At 40.5% G+C, this 22,283-nt stretch overlaps 1 protein-coding gene across 2 annotated transcripts in view; it reads left to right on the top strand.

Moving 5' to 3' along the window:
* Positions 1-21,505, top strand: part of Ppp3cc (protein phosphatase 3 catalytic subunit gamma) — a 71,684-nt gene extending 50,179 nt beyond the window's left edge. For both annotated transcript variants that reach the window (XM_013349304.2, XM_026783194.1), the window contains exons 7-14: positions 1,474-1,551; positions 1,635-1,729; positions 5,459-5,584; positions 6,446-6,517; positions 15,444-15,525; positions 16,088-16,185; positions 20,017-20,046; positions 21,119-21,505. In XM_013349304.2, the coding sequence (XP_013204758.1) occupies positions 1,474-1,551; positions 1,635-1,729; positions 5,459-5,584; positions 6,446-6,517; positions 15,444-15,525; positions 16,088-16,185; positions 20,017-20,046; positions 21,119-21,291 (754 nt within the window). In that variant the 3' untranslated portion in view covers positions 21,292-21,505. The remainder of the gene's footprint in view (positions 1-1,473; positions 1,552-1,634; positions 1,730-5,458; positions 5,585-6,445; positions 6,518-15,443; positions 15,526-16,087; positions 16,186-20,016; positions 20,047-21,118) is intronic.
* The last annotated feature ends 778 nt before the right edge of the window (positions 21,506-22,283 follow it).

Below are 22,283 nucleotides of genomic sequence, written 5' to 3'. Positions count from 1 at the left end.
TATATATATATATATATATATATATATATATACAGCTTTAATGGGGAAATAGACTTACGGTACCACGGTTCCCGCTGAGAACCGGAAACAGAAGGGGAGCGCGGGCTCCCACTGGCCTGATTTATAAGTAAACATTCGCACGAGGCGAACACGCCCTCTAAGGGGCTGGGCTTATTCCTACAATGGTGAAAATGTTTATCCAAAAATTAAACTTTTTCCATTGAACATAGGGAAAAGCGAAGTTGCCCCCCTTCTTTTTCAGACCATCCCAAGCTGGTCTCAAACTTACTATGTAGGAAAAGATGACCTTGAACTTGTGATTCTTTTGTCTCACTGGGATCATAAGTGTGTGTAGCATCCCTAGTATATAGTTCGTGGGTTAAATCCAGGACTTTGTGCATGCTAGGCAAGCACTGTCCCAATTCAAGAAACAAACTTTAAAAAAAAATAAGTAATTAACATCTACACACTCAGGATAATTTTATATTCTCCAGTTCCTCCTATTTGTTATTCAGAAAAGTAAAAATAATAAGACTGTTTTAGGATTATATGCAGATAGCATTAGAATATGGTATTCTAGGGCTGAAGAGATAGCTCAGCAGTGAAGAGCACTGGCTGCTTTTTCAGAAGTCCTGAGTTCAATTCTCAGCAACCCCATGGAGGCTCATAACCATCTCTAGAGGGACCCCATGCCTTCTGCTGTTGTGCAGGCATACATGAAAGTAGAGCACTCATATACATAAAATACATAAATAAATAAATCTTTAGAAAAGTATATGGTCGTCTATAATATTAATATCTACTCCTAAAATAGACATGCATAGTATTATCTTAGTGTTGATATTACATATAAAGCTATAAGTAGATTCTTTTAAAAAAACTTCTCTAAAGGTTTGATGATTGAAGAAAGTCTGCACTCATTTTATAGCATTTACTATATGCAGACACATGCAGACATGCTGTTGTAGTATGTTTTTTATATCAAAATACCAAGAAAAGTTTTGATTGTATCATTAGTGTTAAAATAAAATAGATTAAAGGATGGGTAAACTGTTTCTATTCTAAGATATCCTTGTCAGGTTTGATAGTAATATGTATTATTGAAATAGAAATTATTGATTTCTGAACTTTTAATTAAAGTTCAGTGGTGGGGTTGGAGAGATGGCTCTGTGATTAAGAGCACTGACTCTTCTTCCAGAAGACCTGGGTTTAGTTCCCAGCACCCACATGTTGGCTCATAGTTGTAACTCTAGCTCCAGGGGATCTTCCCCCTGCCTTTGGCCTCTGCAGGCACCAGGTACACATACATACAATCAGGCAAAACTCTCATACATATAAAATAAATCTTGAAAAATTCAATAGTCTGTAGTATTTGTAATCTTAAAATGACTCTGAGATTGGGTTTTCCCTTTATTTCTATTAAAACCTAACTGCTGGAGTTCTGGACTTCTGTATTCTCATTTTCTTTTTCAGTTACCCTGCGGTTTGCGAATTTTTACAAAACAACAGTTTATTATCAATAATCAGAGCCCATGAAGCCCAGGATGCTGGGTAAGCTGCGCTAAAATTTTCACATATCCCCGCAGAGATTTTATTTTAGTGTGAAGATGCCTGAGCTCCCATGTCTTTTCCAGGTACCGAATGTACAGGAAGAGCCAAACAACGGGCTTTCCGTCACTCATCACGATTTTCTCTGCCCCTAATTACCTCGATGTTTATAACAATAAAGGTAAAGAAGCCCAACAATATTTATATGTGAATTTGTTAGTAACTATGAGCTCTAGTTTAATTTTGTGTTTTATTTTTATTATTGTGTTCATTTACTTACTTTTATTTTTTGGTTCTATGGGTTGACCCCAAGACCTTGTGTTTTTGAAGCGCTCACTCTACCACTGGGCCATAGCCTCAACATCTATTCTTAAGTACAAAATTTCAGTCAGATAAAAAGGTCTTGGGTAGGGGTGTGGCTCTGTGGTAAGGCATGTGTTTGGCTTTGGAAAGACCTTAGCATCAATCTCCTCATGCTTCAGTCTCCCAAGTGACAGGTCATAGGCATGCACTACCATATCTAGATGAAGAAGAGCTCTCTTATTTTTTTTTTAAAACAACCTTTTATACATACCAATCCCAGTTCCCCCCCCCTCCCACTCCCCCCACCTTTTCCACACTCCACCCCCCTCTCCATTCACTCCTCAGAGAGGATAAGGCCTTCCAGGGGGAGTCAACAAAGTCTGTTGAGGCAGGACTAAGGCCCTTTCCACTGTATCTAGGCTGAGTAAAGGTATCCTTCCATAGGGAATGGGCTCCAAAAAGCCAGTTGATGTAGTAGGGATAAATCCTGATCCCTCTCCCAGTGACTCCACAAAGTGCCCAAGCCAACAACTGTCACCCACATTCAGAGAGCTTAGTTCGGTCCTGTGCAGGTTCCCCAGCTGTCAGTCTAGAGTCAGTGAGCTCCCACTAGCTCGGGTCAGCTGTTTCTGTGGGTTTTCCCATCATGGTCTTGACCCCTTTGCTCACATTATCACTCCTTCCTCTCTTTGACTGAACTCTGGGAGCTCAGCCCAGTGCTTAGCTGTGGATCTCTGCATCTGTTTCCATCAGTTACTGGATGAGGTTCTATGCTGACAAATAAGATAGTCATCAATCTGATTACAGGGGAAGGCCAGTTCAGGCACCCTCTCTACTATTGCTTAGATTCTTAGCTGGGATTATCCTTGTGGATTCCTGGGAATTTCCCTAGTGCCAGGTTTCTCGCTAACCCCATAATGGCTCCCTTTTTCAAGATAGCTCTTTCCTTGTTCTCGCTCTCTGTCCTTCCCCCGACTTGACCGTCCCATTCCCTCATGTTCTCTTTCCCTCTCCCTCCTTTCCCATCCCCACCATGCTCCCAATTTACTCAGGAGATCTTGTCTATTTCCCTTTCCCAGGGATCCATGTATGTCTCTCTTAGGGTCCTCCTTGTTCCCCAGCTTCTCTGGGATCGTGGACTATAGGCTGGTATCCTTTGCTTTATGTCTAATATCTACTTATGAGTGAGTACACACCATGTTTGTCTTTCTGGGTCTGGGTTACTTCACTCAGGATGGTTTTTTTTCTATTTCCATCCATTTGCCTGCAAATTTCAAGATGTCATTGTTTTTCTTTACTCCATTGTGTAAATGTACCACATTTGAAGAAGATATCTTATTGGAACAAAAGTCAATAAATTTAGAGTACAAACTACTGCTTGGCCTTCATCTCCTAAGAGATCTTTAGTGTATAAATACTGATTATAGTGGAAAACTGTAACATAACAGAGTCATGTTAGAATAGTTAGTGTAAGTTAATAATACTACCTCAAAATAGTTACCATTTGATGACACTTTATTTTGTTTGGTATTTTAAAATGGGGACTCGCTGTATGGCCCAGGGCAGCCTCAAACTCACCATCCTGCTTTGGCCTCCCCAGTACTGGGATTTAGACATTTATCATTATAACTGGCTCAACATTTGGTGGTTTTTATCATTTATCATTATACCTGGCTCAACATTTGGTGTTTTTTGATTTTGTTGTAATTGTTGTTGTTTTTTTGTTTTGGTTTCTTTTCTTCGAGATAGGGTTTCTCTATGTAGCCCTGGCTGTCCTGGAACTCACTCTGTAGACTAGGCTGACCTCAAACTCAGAGATCTGCCTACCTCTGTCTCCCAAGTTCTGGGATTAAGGGTGTGAGCCACCACAGCCTGGCCTTCATATACCTTTTCCTTATAATTTCACCGATGAAAAGTGCTGTTCTAATTTGCATTTCTAATTAGCAGTAAGTTTAAAAATGTTTTACATTTATTTATTACTTTTCATGTGAATATGTGTTCATGCGGAATTAGGAACTTTTAAAACTATAAAGAAGCCTTTCTCATTGCCCAGCTTTTGGTTGGGTGTTGTCCCTTATCTGAGGCAGGAAGATGGTGGCTGCAAAGACAAAAAAGTCTCTAGCCAGGCGAAGGTGCTGCACATCTTTAATCCCAGCACTCAGGAGGCACAGGCAGGTGGATCTCTGTGAGTTCAAGGCCAACCTGTTCTACAGAATGAGTTCTAGGACAGCCAAGGCTTTCTTTATAGAGAAACTCTATATCGGAAAAACAAAACAAAACAACAACAAAAAAACAGACTCTGAAGATAGTCCCACAGGGCAAAATGAAATTGGTTATCCTCACCAACTGCCTAGGAAATCTGAAATAGAATACCATGCTTTGTTGGCTGAAACTAGTGCCCATTACTACAGTGGCAATAACATTAAATTGGACACAGTATGTGGGAAATACTACAGAGTTTGCACATTGCCTATCATTAACCCAAGTGATTCTGATATTAGAAGCATGCCAGAACAGATTGGTTGAAAAGTAAACCTGGAAAGTTTTTTTTAATAAAACTTTTCCAGAGCTGATTAAAAACAAAAACAAAACAAATGTACAGAAAATCAGCTTGGTACAGGTAGGCATGCACCTGTGTGACAGGGTACTGTTAAGTGTCCATAGGCACCCTCAGAATTCTGAGAATAGAAGAAACTGGTTGTTTTGCTTTGTTGAGTTTTTTATTCTTGTTTGTTTTGTTTGGTGTTTTTGATTTTTTTCAAGACAGTATTTCTCTGTGTAATGGTCCTGACTGCCCTGGAACTCATTTTGTGGACCAGGCTGACCTTGAATTCACAGAAATTTGCCTACCTCTGCCTCCCTAGTGCTGTGATCAAAGGCATGCACTACCACCACCTGGCAGAAACTGCCAGGTTTTTTGTTTGTTTGTTTTTGTTCTCAAGACAGAGTTTCTCTAACAGTCCTGGCTGTCCTGGCACTTGCTTTGTAGACCAGGCTGGCCTCAGACTCACTGTGATCCATCTGCCTCTGCCTCCCAAGTGTTGGGATTAAAGGCATGTGCCACCACTGCCTGACAAGAAACTGCTATTTTTAAAATTTACTGTGAGGAGAGATTTTACCCTTAAACATTAATTATAAGTTGCTCCAGGTTTAAAATTTTATAGCCTCCCACTGTGAATTGATAAATTTCTGGAGGGTTTATAAGAGGGTTTGACAGTGGCTCATGACTAACTAAACAAGTCTGTCTATTCAATGGGTGATATTTGCGCTTAGAGGTGATTACAGCTGTTTGGCCAGTAAATGGAAATTATGGGAAGTTTTTCTTTGTTGAACCTGAGGTTTATTTAATAGCTAATGTACAGCAAACACATTGTCTTCCATATTTTGACCGTGTCAACTCCTCAGGTAACTTTATTCCTTGTGATAATCCCCACAAGAATGAACCCTGCACAATTCTTTAAACTTGTCAAGCTCTCCCGACCTTGTCCTGAAATTACAAATGGGAAATAAGTTATTGAAGTCTGTAACTAGCCCACAGCTGGGCAAAGCACAGTAGCTGCTATGCCATGGTTCTCTGTGCCCAAGTGTCTTGTGTTTTACTTTTTAGCTGCAGTGTTGAAATATGAAAACAATGTCATGAACATCAGGCAGTTTAACTGTTCTCCACACCCCTACTGGCTTCCAAATTTCATGGATGTTTTCACATGGTCTTTGCCTTTCGTTGGAGAAAAAGGTAAGAGAATCCCAGTATGCATCTGAACACCGCCAGCTTTCTCCTGACCATCCACGAGATAATTTACATTCCTCAGAATGGGCGCTAACTTTGTTGTTTTCTACAAAGATTTTGTGTAGCGGGCAGAGGATAACTTGTGGTGTTGGTTCTCTCCTTTCACCTTTACATGAGTTTTAAGGATTGAACTTGGGTCACCAGGTTTGCACAGGAACACCTTGATCCACTGAGCCCTCAGAGAGATTTTTAAATGACATTAGTATTCTATTATGGTTTTCTTATCTGAAACACCAATTTAAAGCAACTGTCCTGTGTGATCAAGTTATTAAAGTAATGGTGGTCACTATTCTATTTTTTTATGAATTATCAGTGCTAAAGGGAATTAGACAGGATTTGTTGTCTTTGAGTTTTATGTGTATAGCTGTACAAGTGTACGGTACAAACATAACACCTAGTTACACAGTGAGCTGTATAGACATAAAACACAGTTACACAGTGAGCTGTACAGAATAAAACAGTTACACAGTGAGCTATACAAACAAAACAAGTCTATTGGATATAGGCCTGTTGTAACTTCTTTGTAAAATGAGAAGAAATTTTTACTTGCATAACTGAGCCAAAGGTTCTGAATAGCCATCTAATAATAAAATCAAGTAATTCTGTGATAGAATTCTCAGATTTTCATCTAACCAAGACAAGTATGGACATAACTTCTCTCGGAACCTAATGATCTACTTTTAATGCTCCTCACGTAGCTATTTATAATAGGATAAGTTGTTTCTGTCAGCATTTACTTAATATATTTTTATTTATGTACCTTTGAAAAATATTAACTGTGTACAAATGCACTATCTTGTCATACAGTCACAGAGATGCTGGTCAATATTCTCAACATATGCTCTAATGATGAGCTGATCTCAGATGACGACGTAGAAGGTAAACTTCTTATTCAAACTAGAAACTAATGAGTTTTGATTTATTTATTTTGAAATTTTTTTGGTCTCACTAAAAAGAATCATGTTAATTGTAGAAAAAGTTTGATTACTGTAGGACTCACAGACAGGAAGAAAATAATCACTATTATTCTGCCACCCCAGAGGTCTGCTAATGTCTTTGTGTAAACTGTCTTTGTCTTTGCATAGATTTTTTTTTCCTTTTCATTTTTGTCACTTGCAAAAATGAGGTGACATGATGGTATCATGTCTTTATATCTATTTCTCATTTCCCTTTGGAGTTTAGTTTCTCATAGTTACATAGTTGTTCATGTTATCATTCATTGTGCTAATCAATCACATGCTACTGGATATTAGATTTTTTTCCCCCTTCAACTTGAGCTTTTATTTATTTATTTATTTATTTTTTGGTTTTTCGAGACAGGGTTTCTCTGTAGCTTTGAAGTTATTTATTTATTATGTATACAACATTCTGCCTCCATGCATGCCCACACGCCAGAGGAGGGCGCCAGATCTCATTACAGATGGTTATGAGCCACCATGTGGTTGCTGGGAATTGAACTCAGGACCTCTGGAAGAGCAGACAGTGCTCTTAACCACTGAGCCATCTCTCCAGCCCCCAACTTGAGCTTTTAAAATTGCTACAATTTTTTTCCAGGCAGTGGTAGTGCATTCCTTTAGTCCCATCTCTCAGGAAGCAGAGGCAGGTGGATCTCTGTGAGTTCGAGACCAGCCTGGTCTTCAGATTGAGTTCCAGGATAACCAGGGCTACACAGAGAAACTCTGTCTCGGGGGGGGGGGGGGGAAGGGGGAAAGAATTCAAATTCTTATAGATAAATCATTACACGTTCTATGGACAGTCAGTCTTTGTTATATGTTTGATATGTGCCAAATACTGTTTATGTCTTGTTCTTAATAAATTAACTGTATTATAAGGAAGACAAACAAGAAATAAATATGCTGCAGTTACTGATATTTGCTATGGAAGAAGTAATACAATATTAGTAAACCTGAGAGTAACATTTTCTTCTTTATAGGTTAAATGTCTAGAAACTGCATATGTATATCAGTTAGTATGTAAAGCTTAATCTGATACAGATAGCCTTTAAAAAGGCTATGTTAATTTGTATCTCTGTGATACATAGTTCTCATGCTTCCTCTAGTACTGTTTATTTTTCTTGTTACAGTTTGTGTGTGCGTGTACACACACACACACACACACACACTCGCAGTACCAACACTAGAACCCAGACATTGTGCAAACTAGGCAAGCTTTTACCACTGAGTCGAATCCCTAGCCCTAGTTTTTAATTTGTTCTTTTTTGCCCCAACATATTTTTATTAACATTTATACTTTATGGTAACTAATAAACAATTCTCTTGTGTTTATTCCTCATGTTTTTTTTCTGTTTTGTGATTATCAATTCATTTATTACTAGTTCTACTGGATTATATGCATGTTTTACTTCCCATATTGGTGTGTAAGATATCTTTGTATTGTGTCTGTGAATAGTAACATTGGTTGTATGTGTAGCTAAGTGCTTTTTTCCCCATGATTTCTATCACTGTGGATTCATTTGTTACCTTTAGAAGAACTGTTTGAACTAATTTGTAGCCAGGTGCTTCTAGTGTGTTGTCAGTGGTTTGATCTGAAAGACAGGCTCTAACTTTTTTCTGAGGGTACAGGAGATTCTGGAAATACAGTGTCACATGATCACAAACCTCCAAGTCACATTTTTTACAGACCTGTGCCAAGGCAATTCACTTACCTGTTATATAAAACATCGATGGTATAGAATGCATAGCGCCTGCTAGGAATCTAGAGCAACTGCCCAAACAGATTTTTATTAGATTCTTCATGGGGAATTGTGAGCAGATAGAGTGTAGCTTGTGTGAGTTCCTTTTCTGGATTGGAAATTGTTGAATGGAGCCAGACCTTTTGAGAAGATTTAAAAAGAGGAGCTTAAGTTAGGGACGATGAAATATGTAAAAAATTACTTAAGTTGATATGCAAATCTAAGTAGAAATGGAAATGATTATAAACTTCTTGGACTGGTGAGGTGGCTTGCTGAGAAAGGCCGTTGCTGACAGGCCTGATGACCTGAGCACCATCCCTGGGATCCACGTGGCAGAAGAGAACTGGTTCCCACAAGTTGCTTTCTGACCTCCGCACACCACTGCACAGTGTACAGCTGGTGCTCTCTTCTCCCTGGGTGGGTTCTGACTCTATCCAGCTTTGTGGGAAGAACCCTTACCCCCTGAATCCATCTCACTGTCTGAAAACTTGGATTTTAAATAAGCAATACAATCTAAGGATTTCTACTTCAGTCTCGCCTGTTAAGACAGCTGGAAAAGCTAGTTGTTTTTTGAAACGGCTTTTCTGTGTAGCCCTGGCCGTCCTGGAACTCTGTAGACCAGACTGGCCTCAGACTCAAAGATCTACCTGCCTCTGCCTCCCAAACGCTAGGATTAAAGTCATTTGCCACCACCGTCTGGCTTGAGTAGTCTTTAAATCCATATGAAAGCAGGCAAAAGAGTAAAGAATTACAAAATGAGAATAGAAAATACAGACAGTTGAACCAGTGTTTGAGGCCATTTCTTTCTTGAAAACTCATGAATTTCAAAGGAGGAGGTAAAAAGTTTAAGAGCAATTTTTATAGTCTTGTGTAGCTAAGCTTAAAAAAATGGGTTTTATGACTTCCCAAGGAGGATGTACATGATCATAAGTTTCTACTCATTAGTTTGGGACCTTGAAGGGTGTATCTGTGAGAGCAAGGATAAACTAGAAGGAAATATATTATCTTTCTTCATCATTTCAGCTTTTGACATGAAGTCCAACCCCTGACAATATCCCTGGGATAGCAGCATGTCAGATATTAATAAGCAGTCTGTCAATACTGTATATGGCCATAACCGAAATAACCAAGCAAATAAGGAGATACAACAGCAGAATGAGGAAGAGGAAGGATTCCCCGAAACAGCTGGCAGTTTGGCTCAGTGGGCAAAAGGGATTGCTTCGTGAGCCTGTGGCCCTCGATTGGATCCTCAGAACCCACATAAAGAAAGGCGGGAGAGAACCGCTGCACGGAGCTGTCCTCTGCCTGTGTGTTCACACTGTGACACAACCTTCCCCAGCACACAGGCATGGGCAATAATAGTAACAGAAATAGGATCTTTTAAAACAAACTTCCAGGGTCTGGAAATGGTTCAGCAGTTAGAAGCACTCAGTGCCTACATGGTGACTCAACAACTTTCTGTTACCTCCTCATGGCACAAGGCCTGCGAGTGGTGTACAAACATACATGAAGGCAAACTACCTATACACATAAATAGAATATTAAAAAATTAATTCTGGCCAAACCTGGAATTAAAGGCATATACCTTTAATTCTTCTACTCAGAGGAGGCAGAAGCAAATGAGTATGTGTGCATTCCAGGCCAGCCTGGGATACACAGTGAGGTCCTGTCTCAAACTACACCAAAAGAATTTTCAGGAGCAGCAGAAATTAAAAATAGTCCTTCCAGATTATACAGACATTGGCCTCATCAGGTCAAACTTACAAACAAACAAACAAAAACAAACTTGTCTTAGCCTCCTGAGCCCTGGGATTAAGGTGTGTACTACCATCCTTGGCTTGGTTTAAGTACTTAAAAGACCAGGTTGAAGATGTTGGTAGATAACTGAAAAGTGTAGCAGATTTGATAAAGTGTCAAACATGAAATTTATAAGACTGAAAAATAAGATAACAAATTAGCAAATTTGATGGCTAATGGTCTAAAGAATAGCATAGGGGCACTTGCTCTATAGATGTCAAGATTTACTGTAAAGCTACAGTGATTAAAATGATTAATTCAAGGGTAGATAAGCATTAAAACAGATTAGAGAATCCAGAATTAAACCTTGATTTTTATCAGAGGTGGTACTGTAGAATGACTCTCTCTCTCTTTCTCTCTCTCTCTCTCTCTCTCTCTCTCTCTCTCTCTCTTTCCTGTTCTTTTTTTTTTTTTAAGACATGGTCTTACTGTGTAGCTCTGGCTGTCCTAGAACTCACTTTATAGACCAGGCTAGACTTGAACTCTGGATTAAAGGTGTGTACCAGCGACACCTGGCTAATAATGGTATTAAAATTAATACTTAGTGGACACCCACTTTTGAAAAAAAATCTATGTGGAATTTATTTTGTAGATCCAGAATACTTGTTTTTGTGGCTTTCTATTTCATTGAGATATGAAAGGTAGAGCAGGCTGAGGATGTGGCTCCAGGGTGGAGAACTTTCCTAGCACCTGTGAGTTCCTGGGCTGCTATCTAGATTTGCTACCATCACAGCAACAAACTGATAAATAAGAACAATTGGTGATAAACGCCTCTCATCCCAGCACTCAGGACTGGGCCAGCCTGGCTTATGTAGTGAATTTCAGGTTAACCTGAGCTTCACAGAAAGACCGTTTTTTTGGTTTGGTTATTTTTTGGTTTTTGTTTTTCAAGACAGGGTTTCTCTGTGTAACAGTCCTGGCTGTCCTGGTACTCTCTTTGTAGACCAGGCTGGCCTTGAACTCACTAACATTTGTCTGCCTCTGCCTCCCAAGTGCTTGGATTAAAGGCGTGTGCCACCATTGCTGCCCAGCGTCCCTTTATTAACAAACAACAAAAGTTTTAAGAAATGAAATGCAAAGCAATGAAATTTGTAGTATTTATAATATAGAATTAACTTGAGAACCTTGAAATGAGAAAAATTTTTTAATTGGAATTAAAAAAAAAACACTAGCCATCCAGAAAACTATTAATAAATTGGATAAATTAAAAGCAAGAACTAGAACTGGAGAGATGGTTCAATGATTAAGAACACTAGCAGCTCTTATACCCACATGGTTGCGGCCACCACCAGATCCAATTCTGGTCCAGAGATCTTATGTGAGGCTCCCTCTGGCCTTTGAGGGCACTGTATACATGTGGTACACCTTCATATCTGCAGGTAGCACTCATACACATAAAACAAAATATCTTTTAAAAATAAAATAAAGATAAATGCTTTTGTTTGTTCAAAGACTCTGTCAACATATGAAAAGGCAAGCTGCCCAGAAGGACAGGATATTTGCAGCAAGCCAACAAATGGCCCACTGACAAAAGACTGGATTACCACCAATTAAGATGATGGGGTATGAATAGGCACATCACAAAGAATTTCCAAATGGTTAGCAAAAAATATGAAAAGATACTCAGTCATGTTAGTAATCATAAAAATGCAAATTAAATCATGGCATATGTCTTAGGGTTTCTGTAGCTGTGAAGAGACCATGACCATGGCAACTCTTATAAAGGAAAACATTTAATGGCATGGCATACAGTTTCAGAGGTTCAATCTATTGTGGTGGGACATGGTGGTGTACAGGAAGACAGTGGTGCTGGAGAAGGAGCTGAGAGCACATCTTGCAGACAACTGGAAGGGGTGTAAGATACTGGGCTTGGCTTGAGCATATGAGACCTCAAAGCCCGCCTCCACAGTGACATCCTTCCTCCAACAAGACCTCACCTACTCCAACAAAGCCATATCTCCCAATAGTGCCATTTCTTTTGGGGGCCATTTTCTTTCAAACCACCACAGATAATATTTCATACTTACCATATTGGCCAGAATTAAAGATGAGTCTTGTCTAGTGTTGGCCAGCACGTGTAGTAATTGGAATGTTCACACACAAAAGTATAATTTGGTAGATTCCACTTTAATAGTAGAAGGTCTATTAAATTCCACTTTAATACACATGGTCTAGAACTGAGCATTCTTATATGCTAAGAAGAGACCAGAAATGTGCTTATGTGCAGCAAAGACAGATGCACTGAAATATGTACAAGAGCACCACATGTGGTTAGAACAACCCAAATGATCGTTGCAGTACAGGTGGTAAATTGTGCCATAGTGGATGGGCATGGTGCCACATATCTTTAATCCCAATACTTGGGAGGCAGAGGCAGGCAGATCTCTTTTAGTTGGAGGCCAGCCTGGTCTACTTAGTTCTGGAACAGTCAGGGCTATGTAAAGAGACTGTTTCAAAAACAAAACAACAAAATTGTAGCATAGTGCTGCAGTGGAACCATATGTGATAATAACAATGGGCCACAGTGAATAAGTGAATGAGTCTATTTATTTATTTATTTATTTATTTATTTATTTATTTATTTATTATGTATACAATATTCTGTCTGTGTGTAAGCCTGAAGGCCAGAAGAGGGCACCAGACCTCATTACAGATGGTTGTGAGCCACCATGTGGTTGCTGGGAATTGAACTCAGGACCTTTGGAAGAGCAGGCAATGCTCTTAATCTCTGAGCCATCTCTCCAGTCCCTAAGTGAATGAGTCTTACAAACATAATATTGGATAAAATAAGCCAACCACCCCAATACTTAATTGTCCAGTTATGTGAAATCCCAAACCTGAAAACCACTGCCAAGCCTGAGGACCTTAGTTCAGTGCCTGGGGCCCACATAGTGGAAGAAAAGAAACAACTCCTGCAATTTGTCATCTGATCTCCTTCTTGCTGAGTGTGCACACCAAGAGAAGATAAATAGAAGTTTCTAAAAAACAATAAAAACTATAGTGCATATAGATGCATTCCTACATAGTAAAACTTTCACAGAGCAGGAAGAAAAAAAATCCCCATGAAAAGTGAAAGAGTGGTGTCATCTAGACAGGAGAGGCTGTGGGTTTTAGCAACATTGATGACTACCCTAAGTAATGAGTCTTACAGGCATGTGCTTCTTAACAAATCATATAGTGTGAAGTACAGAAAACTCACTGTGCTTCATAGTAAAAAACTGAAAAATTATTTGCCTACAAAAAGGGAAAAATGGAACTTTTGGGAGCTGACAAAACAAATTCATCGGAAGACAGTGGGGAAGGGGGCAAGTTAGAAAACACATAACAGCACATGTATAAACATGCCTGGATGAGACCTGCTACTTCATGTGGTGATAACTTAAAAAGCTAATTAGAAAAAACAAACAAAAACAAACCAAAGATCTTTTCCTGCTGTAAAGAAAGGTGCATCCACTGTTAAGGCTAGGAATGGAGCAAGGTAACAAGTTATTCTTTAAATGCATTAGTGAATTCACGTAGTTTATTTGGAAGCACTAACGCCCTATTTAGTAATTAGGGGGTGCTGAATGTCAGTACCAGTTGCTAGAACTGAGAATAGAGGAGCAGGCAGGGACACTGAGCTCACCCAAGTGAAATAGGCAAGAACCTTTGAAAGAGCTGTTGATCCCCTTTGCTTCCTGTGACCTCTCCAAGTCTAGAGGCTGATCACTAAAACTAAAGGAGTTCTGGAGCATAAATGACCCAACAAGAACTCATTTCCCTAACAGAGGCCCAGCATGCAATGCTCGGAGCTATCAGTTGCCTTCTCCCAGCTCTAAAAGCTTTTGATTCCCTCCCTGTCTTAATCGTGAGTGAATACCGAGGATCAGCAGGTCCCTAAGCAAAGTCTTTAGGAGACAGTAGCCAGAGAGCAAGGTGGAACCCTGAAGGCTTACACCTATAAAAAGGAAAATGTCTCCTGAAAATGAGATGTGCTAGCGCATCAAACAGCAGTGCAGTGTTCCTGCTAGATCTGCAAACTGTTCTGGCCATTGTTTTTGTCCTTTGTGTTGTCCCACAAATAGTATCTTTCTGTTATTTTCGTGATGGGGGCGGTTGGATAATACTAGATGGGAATTGGTATGAACGGTTACATTGTTAAGAAAAGGAAGAAAGGACAGAAAAGGAGTCTGCATCAGCGCTCATGGGGCCTGCTCCTCTCCATGCACTTCACTCCGATTTTCTTCTCTCCCTGTAACTCGCACCCTCCTCTCATGTGTCCGTCTCCATCTCCTTATTTCTTGGTGTCTCTTCTCTCTGAAGATCACTACATTTCAAGCTGTCCGAAAGGTATCCGATGGAAATGTGCCGTGAGCTAAATCCTTGCTGTCTGCTCTGCCGCCATCGATTGGCTAGTCGTTTTGAATTGGTAGTGGAGCAGTTTCACACGGCTTCCCACCCTCCCTCTCAGTAGGAACGGCTGGTTCCTGTGAACCAGTTGTTTGATCCGGCAGCATCCGGAGGTGGGAGAGAGGGAGGAAAGCCTGTGTTTCTCCATCTGACTTTTGGATGCCATCTCCTGGTGTTCGCCTGGATCTTACCTTTCATGTTTGGGCTATTTCCAAAATCTTAAGTAAGAAAAGGCCATACAGTCTTACCTTAACTTTTCAGTGTTGCTTTTTAAAATGCCTTACCCATCCTGGGAATCTGTGTGACACAGTCGTTGGCAGATCCCGAAGAAACAGATAATGACTGGTGTGATCGGCGGAGATAAGAGATGAAAGCGGCCCTCCTGAGTTCAGGACAGCTGCTCCCTTTGGCAGACCAGACCTGCATCCAAAGGTGGCACGTAGCTTTCTCAAAAGAGACCGTGGCTTGTAGCGGCTTGTCATTGTGAGCTTTGTGTCTTTGTTTCATCAGTCACTGTGTTCAGCATTTCAGACCTACACAACTTTCTGCTCCCCCCATAGATGACTCGGTGTCTTTTTGTGGCCCCTTTATTCATTCTTCATTTCTTATCTTCTGGTGTGTTCCTCTTGTTCCTTGCAACTTCCTGGGATTTTTTTTTTTCAAGACAGGGTTTCTCTGTGTAGCCCTGGCTGTTCTGGAACTCTCTTTGTCACAGAGATGGCCTGCCTCTGCCTCCTGAGTACTGGAATTAAAGGCACGCCCCACCACCTCCAGGTTATTGTTTTTTTAAAAAAATTAGGCTTTGATTCTTTTTTGTCATTGTGGTTTCTCTTTAATTTAGCTACAAAAGACACTCCATCCTGCATTTTAAAAAGCTGTCCTGTTAACCACATCCCTTTAACTCACTTGTTCTTTGTATTTTCTAAGGAAGCACTTCAGTTCGAAAAGAAGTCATCAAGAATAAAATCAGAGCCATTGGGAAAATGGCGCGGGTCTTTTCGGTTCTTCGGTAAGGTTCTGTCATTACACTGTGGGCTGAAGGCATTTGGAAAGTAGGTTAGAAGGTAGCTTTAGAGTGGTGTTTTTAAGGTTGCCGTCTGGTGCTAGAACTGTGAGTCCTCTGGTTGAGTGTAGTACTTCTGGTTGAGTGCAGGTTGAACCAAACTTCCATGGGAAAGTAACAGTGTTTGGAAACCATTCATTTGGTACTGGCATAGATGTAGAGGTTTGATGTGGATTTTAGAGCCAGATTCCCCATGTTCAAATTCTGGCTTTCCTTACCTATGTTGTCTTGAGTTTAATCTCTGGGTCTTAAGTTTCCTTGTCTATAAACTAGATATTATAATAGGTCCTAGCTCAAATGTTGTTAGCTGAGTCAAATGGGATAAAATGTGGGAAACAGTGCCTGGCTAACTGCTTCCATCTGAAGTGTTTGCAGAACCCCTGGGTCAGATGCAGGTCGGGGCCTGTCTTCATCTGTTGCTGCCTCTCTGTTACTCTCCTTCAGATGTCACTGCCTGGCTGTGCTGAGGCTCCCTGGCATTAACCAGGGCTTCCATGTTCCTTTGCAGGGAGGAGAGTGAGAGCGTGCTAACCCTCAAGGGCCTCACTCCCACAGGCACACTCCCCTTGGGGGTCCTCTCTGGAGGAAAGCAGACCATTGAGACTGGTGAGTATGAACGTGCCCCTTCCAAAAAGCCTGCCGCATTACCAGCCATCAGCGAACCTATTTAGAACCTGATGCTAGAGCAATGGATATTTATCTAAGGGAGGAAGAATCTTGACCCTTATTTTTTCCTGTATACACACACACACACACACACACACACACACACACACACACACACACACAATATTTCAGAGTAGTTGGCCTTTAAATGCAAAAGTTAAAACAAACTCAGTAAAAAAAAGTGTAGAGCATAGGCATTGTAGTAGGCAGAGTCTTTAATAAGAGACAGAAAGTACTGACCTTAAAAGAAAGTAAAGTTTATTAAAATTAAATTACGCTTATGAAAGTACATAAGAGAACAAAAAGGCACACCATAAGAATATTTCTACTTTATCTATGTCTGACAAAGGCCTTGTTTTAGGATAGACAAAAAATAATAAGAAAAAATAGATTTAAAATATAGCCCAATGATCTTTTCAGTTTATTTCACCAAAGAGGATTTCAAGATGGCCAGTAAACATCTATGAAGATGCCTAACATAGTTACTCATCTGGAAGATAAATGTAAAGTCTAGTGAAATATGACTATATACCCATAAGAATGACTGAAATTAAAAAATTGACAAGCTCAAGTGTCTCTGAAGAACTGGACTAGATATAGGCTAGTGGGCTTATAACTAGACTCAACCACTTTGACCAGCTGATTGCCAGTAAAGGAAAACATATTTGTACCCACAGTGTGAAACTCCATACCAAGAATATCCAAGAGGAATTAGCATGCGTGTCTATCAGAAAGGATACTACATAAGGATGTTTACTATGATTTTTATCATGGTAGCTCCAAATCAGAAGCAGCTCCCCTACCTGTTGGTAGTGAGTAAGTTGTACTATATTGATACGATGGGCTGTTGCTCACCCACTGGTCCTGTTGCTTTAACTTTAGAGCAGAAGCTCTGTCCATCAGTAAATGAGTAATGAGCTCTGAAATTCAGAAGTCATCCTAAATTGATTAAAACACCGATTCACACCAGAAATGAAGAGGCACAAAATATATTGGAACCAAGTCCAAAAAGGTGTGAAGAAACATGTACATCACAAGTTAGCATATCTATAAAATTCTCTTACTGCCCTTGGTTTGCTGCCCTTGAAAGATTTGCTCTTCCAAAATTTAGCAAAAACCTAAAAAAAAAAAATAGATTAAAGCAACTTTGTGGATTAGTAAATTTTCAAAACTTTTCAAGTAAACAAGCTATATAAACAAGTCTCTCTCTTTTTTACCAATATTACCCCCAAACCCCCTCATCAGCACTGTTCACAGAAAATCTCACATGACTAAGTAACAAATCAAAGAGGATAAGTGTCTTTAAAACCAACAAAACCCGGCACGTTTCTTTAGGAGTAGCCTTAGGTTGACCATGCTTCCTTCAGTGGATGACTTCACAGCCATGTTCACGAGCGGCAGCACTAAATAGATTCAGTGAGTTACAAAGGTGAGAGGAGGTGGATATGTACGCTGTATGTGTAAAACTCTGCAACCATTGGGTTGAGGGTGCATATTTTATGGGCCTGTGAGATGACCCAGTGAGTAATAAATGATGCTTACTGCCAACCTTATAACCTGAGTTCAGTCCCACATGGTGGAAGGAGAACTGCCTCCTGCACTCTTTAACCTCCACGTGTGTGCTGTGGCATGCTCGTGAATGCACACTTTCTCTCTCGTGCGCTCTCTCTCTCTCTCTCTCTCTCTCTCTCTCTCTCTCTCTCACACACACACACACAGACACACACACACACACACAGACACACTAAATAAAAATGTAATTGGAACATTTAAGGTGCTGGAGAGATTGCTCAGCAGTTAAAAGCTGTTATTGCAGAGGAACCAGGTTTGATTCCCAGGAGAAACAATCATACCCATAAATAAAAATAAATCTAGCCGGGCGATGGTGGTGCACGCCTTTAATCACAGCACTCGGAAGAAAGGGCAGGAGGATCTCTGTGAATTCAGGGCCAGTTTAGTCTACATAGCTAGTTCCAGGACAGCTAGGGCTAGACAGATAAACTCTGTCTCGAAAAACAAACAAACAAAAACCAAAATTGAAATACTGACTTACACACTCTAAACAATTGAATTTTATGATATAGGAATTATATGTTAGGGGGCTGGAGAGATGGCTCAGTGGTTAAGAGCACTGCCTGCTCTTCCAAAGGTCCTGAGTTCAATTCCCAGCAACCACATGGTAGTTCACAACCACCTGTAATGAGATCTGGTGCCCTCTTCTGGCCTGCAGGCCAGGCAGACCACTGTATACTTAATAAATAAATAAATCTTAAAAAAAAAAAAAAGGAATTGTATGTTAGTTAACAGTTTCATGATACTTTTTTCTTACCACATCCCTTGTTACAGACTGCTGTGCTAATAACCAATACAAAAGAACGGTCCTATGAGAACCCCAAAAATGTGATACTGGAGGCCTGCAGAGATGGCTCAGCCACTAAGAGTACTTGTTATCCTTGCACCTGGATTCAGTTCCCAGCACCCACACGATGGCTCACAATCATCCTTAACTCCATCCAGTTCTAGGGGATCTGACACCCTCTTCTGACCTCCATATATGCAGACAAAACTTTCATACATATGAAATAAACAAATCTAAAATACTTTTCTTTGAAATTTGATGCTGCTATGTACTACAGAAATTCAAACTCTAAATAGGCCAGCATGATTCATAGAATTTTAGACAAAGGTTTGGCTCCCACGTCCTCACGGCTGCCTGAGCAATGCCCTGCTCTGTGAGAAGCTGCTGTCACTTATTTATGTGGCTTATTGGGCCATCTGAGGTTAGGGAGGATGCATGTGGCAGTGCTTTTAACAGGAGCCTTCCAGGGGCATCCCAAGCACTTGGGTTGCCAACAGATGTAGGAGGGCAGGTAGCTTTGCAGCTCTCCCCCTTTTTGTAGGGACAGGTAAAGCCTCACAGTGGTCTGGCTCCTTCCCTAGGAAAATTGCTATTGGAGAGATAGAATCTTTCTTGCTGCACCCTAGACCTTTTTGTGTATTTTACTGTCTGATAGAGAATGGCAGGAGGAAGTTTCCTTGTTGGTGGTCATTTTTAAATTGCTTCCATTTCTGTCGCTGAGAGGGGGAAGATGGCTTTCTTAGTAATTGACCTGCTCTCCTACACAAGAACAGAAGCTATATGGAGTGTCAGTGTGAGCCGCTGCATAGCTTCCATCTCAGATGGGTGTATGAATTTGAGTTCAAATCAGTGCCTAGTCATTTACCCCTAGACTGGAAGTAACATCTCATCTATAACCTATTTTTCTCCCTTTCCAAATGCCAGAGCTTTCCAAGGGGTACTATATTGCTGTTGTTTATTAAATGGTTAAGGACAGTTGGATTATACATCAGTCATTTGAAAACATTAAGAAGAAGGATTTTTAAATAGGACCCAATAGCAGCTCGCCTGATATGATCTGAGCAGTTATAAACCCAAACACAGTTGTGATGTTAAATTATCTGATTTGACAAGTCATTTTGATGTGTGATCACAAGACATAAACTAGCCAGCTGCTAGTTTCGAATGAAGAGAGCAGCAGTCCCGTGCCACCAGAAATGCTGGAAACGTTAGATCCTCCCCACCTCATGTGCACATCCTCCTTCAGTTCTTTGCAGTAATCCCCTAATTTCTTTTAACTCAGAACCGACTTCAGTTATAGGTGGGTGTGCTGGCCGGGGGACTCTGGGATGTCTGCTGGCAGCATTACTGTTGGTTCACTCACTCTTTCCCTGTCTTCATTTTTGCATGCCACTGCTCCTGCCTTCTTGCAGCCACAGTACAAGCAGCAGAGGCACAGAAAGGTATGGTCATGTCACTCTGTTGGAACGCCCCTGTGTCTATGCGCCAGTCGCAAAGCTTCATCAGCATTTCCAGACTCACTTGTATCTGCAGAACTGTGACAGGAAAGGAGAGGATGGCCCTCAGTGTGGCCTCGCGCCGGCCTGTTCCTCAGATGACCTTCACACAGTTTATGTCCTTTCTGAATCTATCAGTTTTGTGTGATGACAGAAGTCAAATGATTTAAGTAATTTTTTCTTTATTAAGAGAATTAGATAGGCATGCTTTGTTATCTAATGACTCAAAAGGCTAGCAGGCATGGAGGCAAAAATAGATAGAACTTAGATGCCTCATTTCTGAAGTTGACCGAACTGAAGTTGCATTCAGACTAAAGTATCTTTGTTTCTATGGAGACTCATTTTAAGTAATACCATTGGAATTGATAAACCTGTATTGTAGATTTAGTGATTTTATTAGATAGGTGATTTCTTTGACAATTCAAAATTGAGTCAGGCTGGAATTATAGCTCAGTGGTAGAATGTTTGCTTAAGGTGTGTGAGGCCTGGGGTTCTATCCCCAATACCACAAGAAAAAAATTTCAAAGATGAATCAGATTGGCAGTATCTAGAAGCCGTACTGATCTTATCCTGTGTTCTGACTGTAAAGATAAAAAGCTGTCTTGAACAGATAGCTCTCTTGTCGCTTCTGTGTGGTCAGGGTGATGCTTGTGCTTAAAGCAATCATTTGTGTGGTGTGCAGGGTTCTCCTGGTGTCGCCCTTTTCTAGAACTGAGCAGGTTTCTCTTAAACTATTTCAAATGTGTGAAGGCTAATTAAGAGCTAATCTTTCTTATCAAGATTATTTTTGCCAGAATTTTTAATCTATGACTGTTTCTTTCGCACTGTGAGCTGTGTGGAAGCAATGGTGGTGGACAAGGCTGATTTAATCACGTGTTGCTTGTCACCAGACATGTGCTCTGTGCCACCTTCCTGTGTGTTCCTAGGAGATTGCTGTGTGCTTAGAAACTTGATCTAAGCTGTTAACTTTGCCACCTCCCTGAGCACTTCCTCCCCCCGCCCCTTTTTTTCTCTGCAGCCATCAGAGGATATCCACAGAAGATCCGGAGTTTTGAAGAAGCCCGAGGTCTAGACCGAATTAATGAGCGCATGCCACCCCGAAGAGAGGGTGGGCATCCTGATGGGCCAGTGAAGACGGTCCACTCACATGCTGCACGAAGGGGCGACCACAGAAAGAAAGCCCTGCAATGACTTGGAGCCCCATGCAGCCCAGATGAGTTCCAACCCTGCGATCAAATCATATTTATTTATTATTGGAAATGAAACAGAAACAACTCAAACAACTTAAACTTGGAGGTGCATTTGTAATTCAGCCGCATTTATTCTGTAAGAAAGATGACCATTTTATAAATTCTTTTAATTTATGTTCAATATATATATAAAGTACTTCTGTTTTGTTCCCCGCTCCCCTCGTGGATCTGATTGTCGTCAGTGAGTGTGTGTGTGTGTGTGTGTGTTGAAGCTTTGTTCTGTAAAGAAGACTGTCCCCTAATAAAAAGGGACTTGAAAGCCTCAACCCTGGGTTTCTGACTCAAGCTACTACACTTAGCCTTCTCTTGTCTGGGGAGGGGATTTCTTTCATTGAAGACTTGTAATTTTACTAACTCCAGCATGTCTTCTCATTCCCCTTTCTGTTTGGTACCGTTGAAGAAAGCCTCAGGTGGCAGTAGCTAAAACTGCTTCTGTTCTGAGGGAAACTTGAACTTCCAAGAGAATAACTTAATCTAATGATTTTTAAGATCCAGGTGGGACTGGCTTCTGTAATAATTTACTTTTGGACTCTTCAGTTCCATGAGTGTGGGGTTTTTGTTTGTTTGTTTGTTTGTTTGTGATACACAGGATTGAACCCATGCCTCACACATGGCTTGAATGTCCTCTGCCACTCAGCTGTACCTCCACTCATAGGTTCATTTTAATGGTTCTAATACAGTTCCTCCTAAAAACTGAGATGGCTAAGGCTGATGACTTGAGTTTGATCCCCAGGATCCACATGGTGGAAGGAGAGAGAGAACCAACTCACAGAAGTGATCCTCTGACTGCCATACAAACACTGTGGAACACACATAAATAAAAAAATTAATAATACTGAGAGGTTTTCTTAGAATTGCTTAAAGTCCCCTTGGAAGTTTAAAGGAGATTTTCAAGGTTTCAGTTGCTGCTGGATTCTTTTGTTTTTATTTTTT

This window comes from Microtus ochrogaster, chromosome 17 (genome assembly GCF_000317375.1).
Source record: "Microtus ochrogaster isolate Prairie Vole_2 chromosome 17, MicOch1.0, whole genome shotgun sequence".
NCBI classification, from domain to species: domain Eukaryota; kingdom Metazoa; phylum Chordata; class Mammalia; order Rodentia; family Cricetidae; genus Microtus; species Microtus ochrogaster.
The sequence above is the reverse complement of the archived record's forward strand: the minus strand, read 5'-3'. Positions and strand labels throughout refer to the sequence as shown.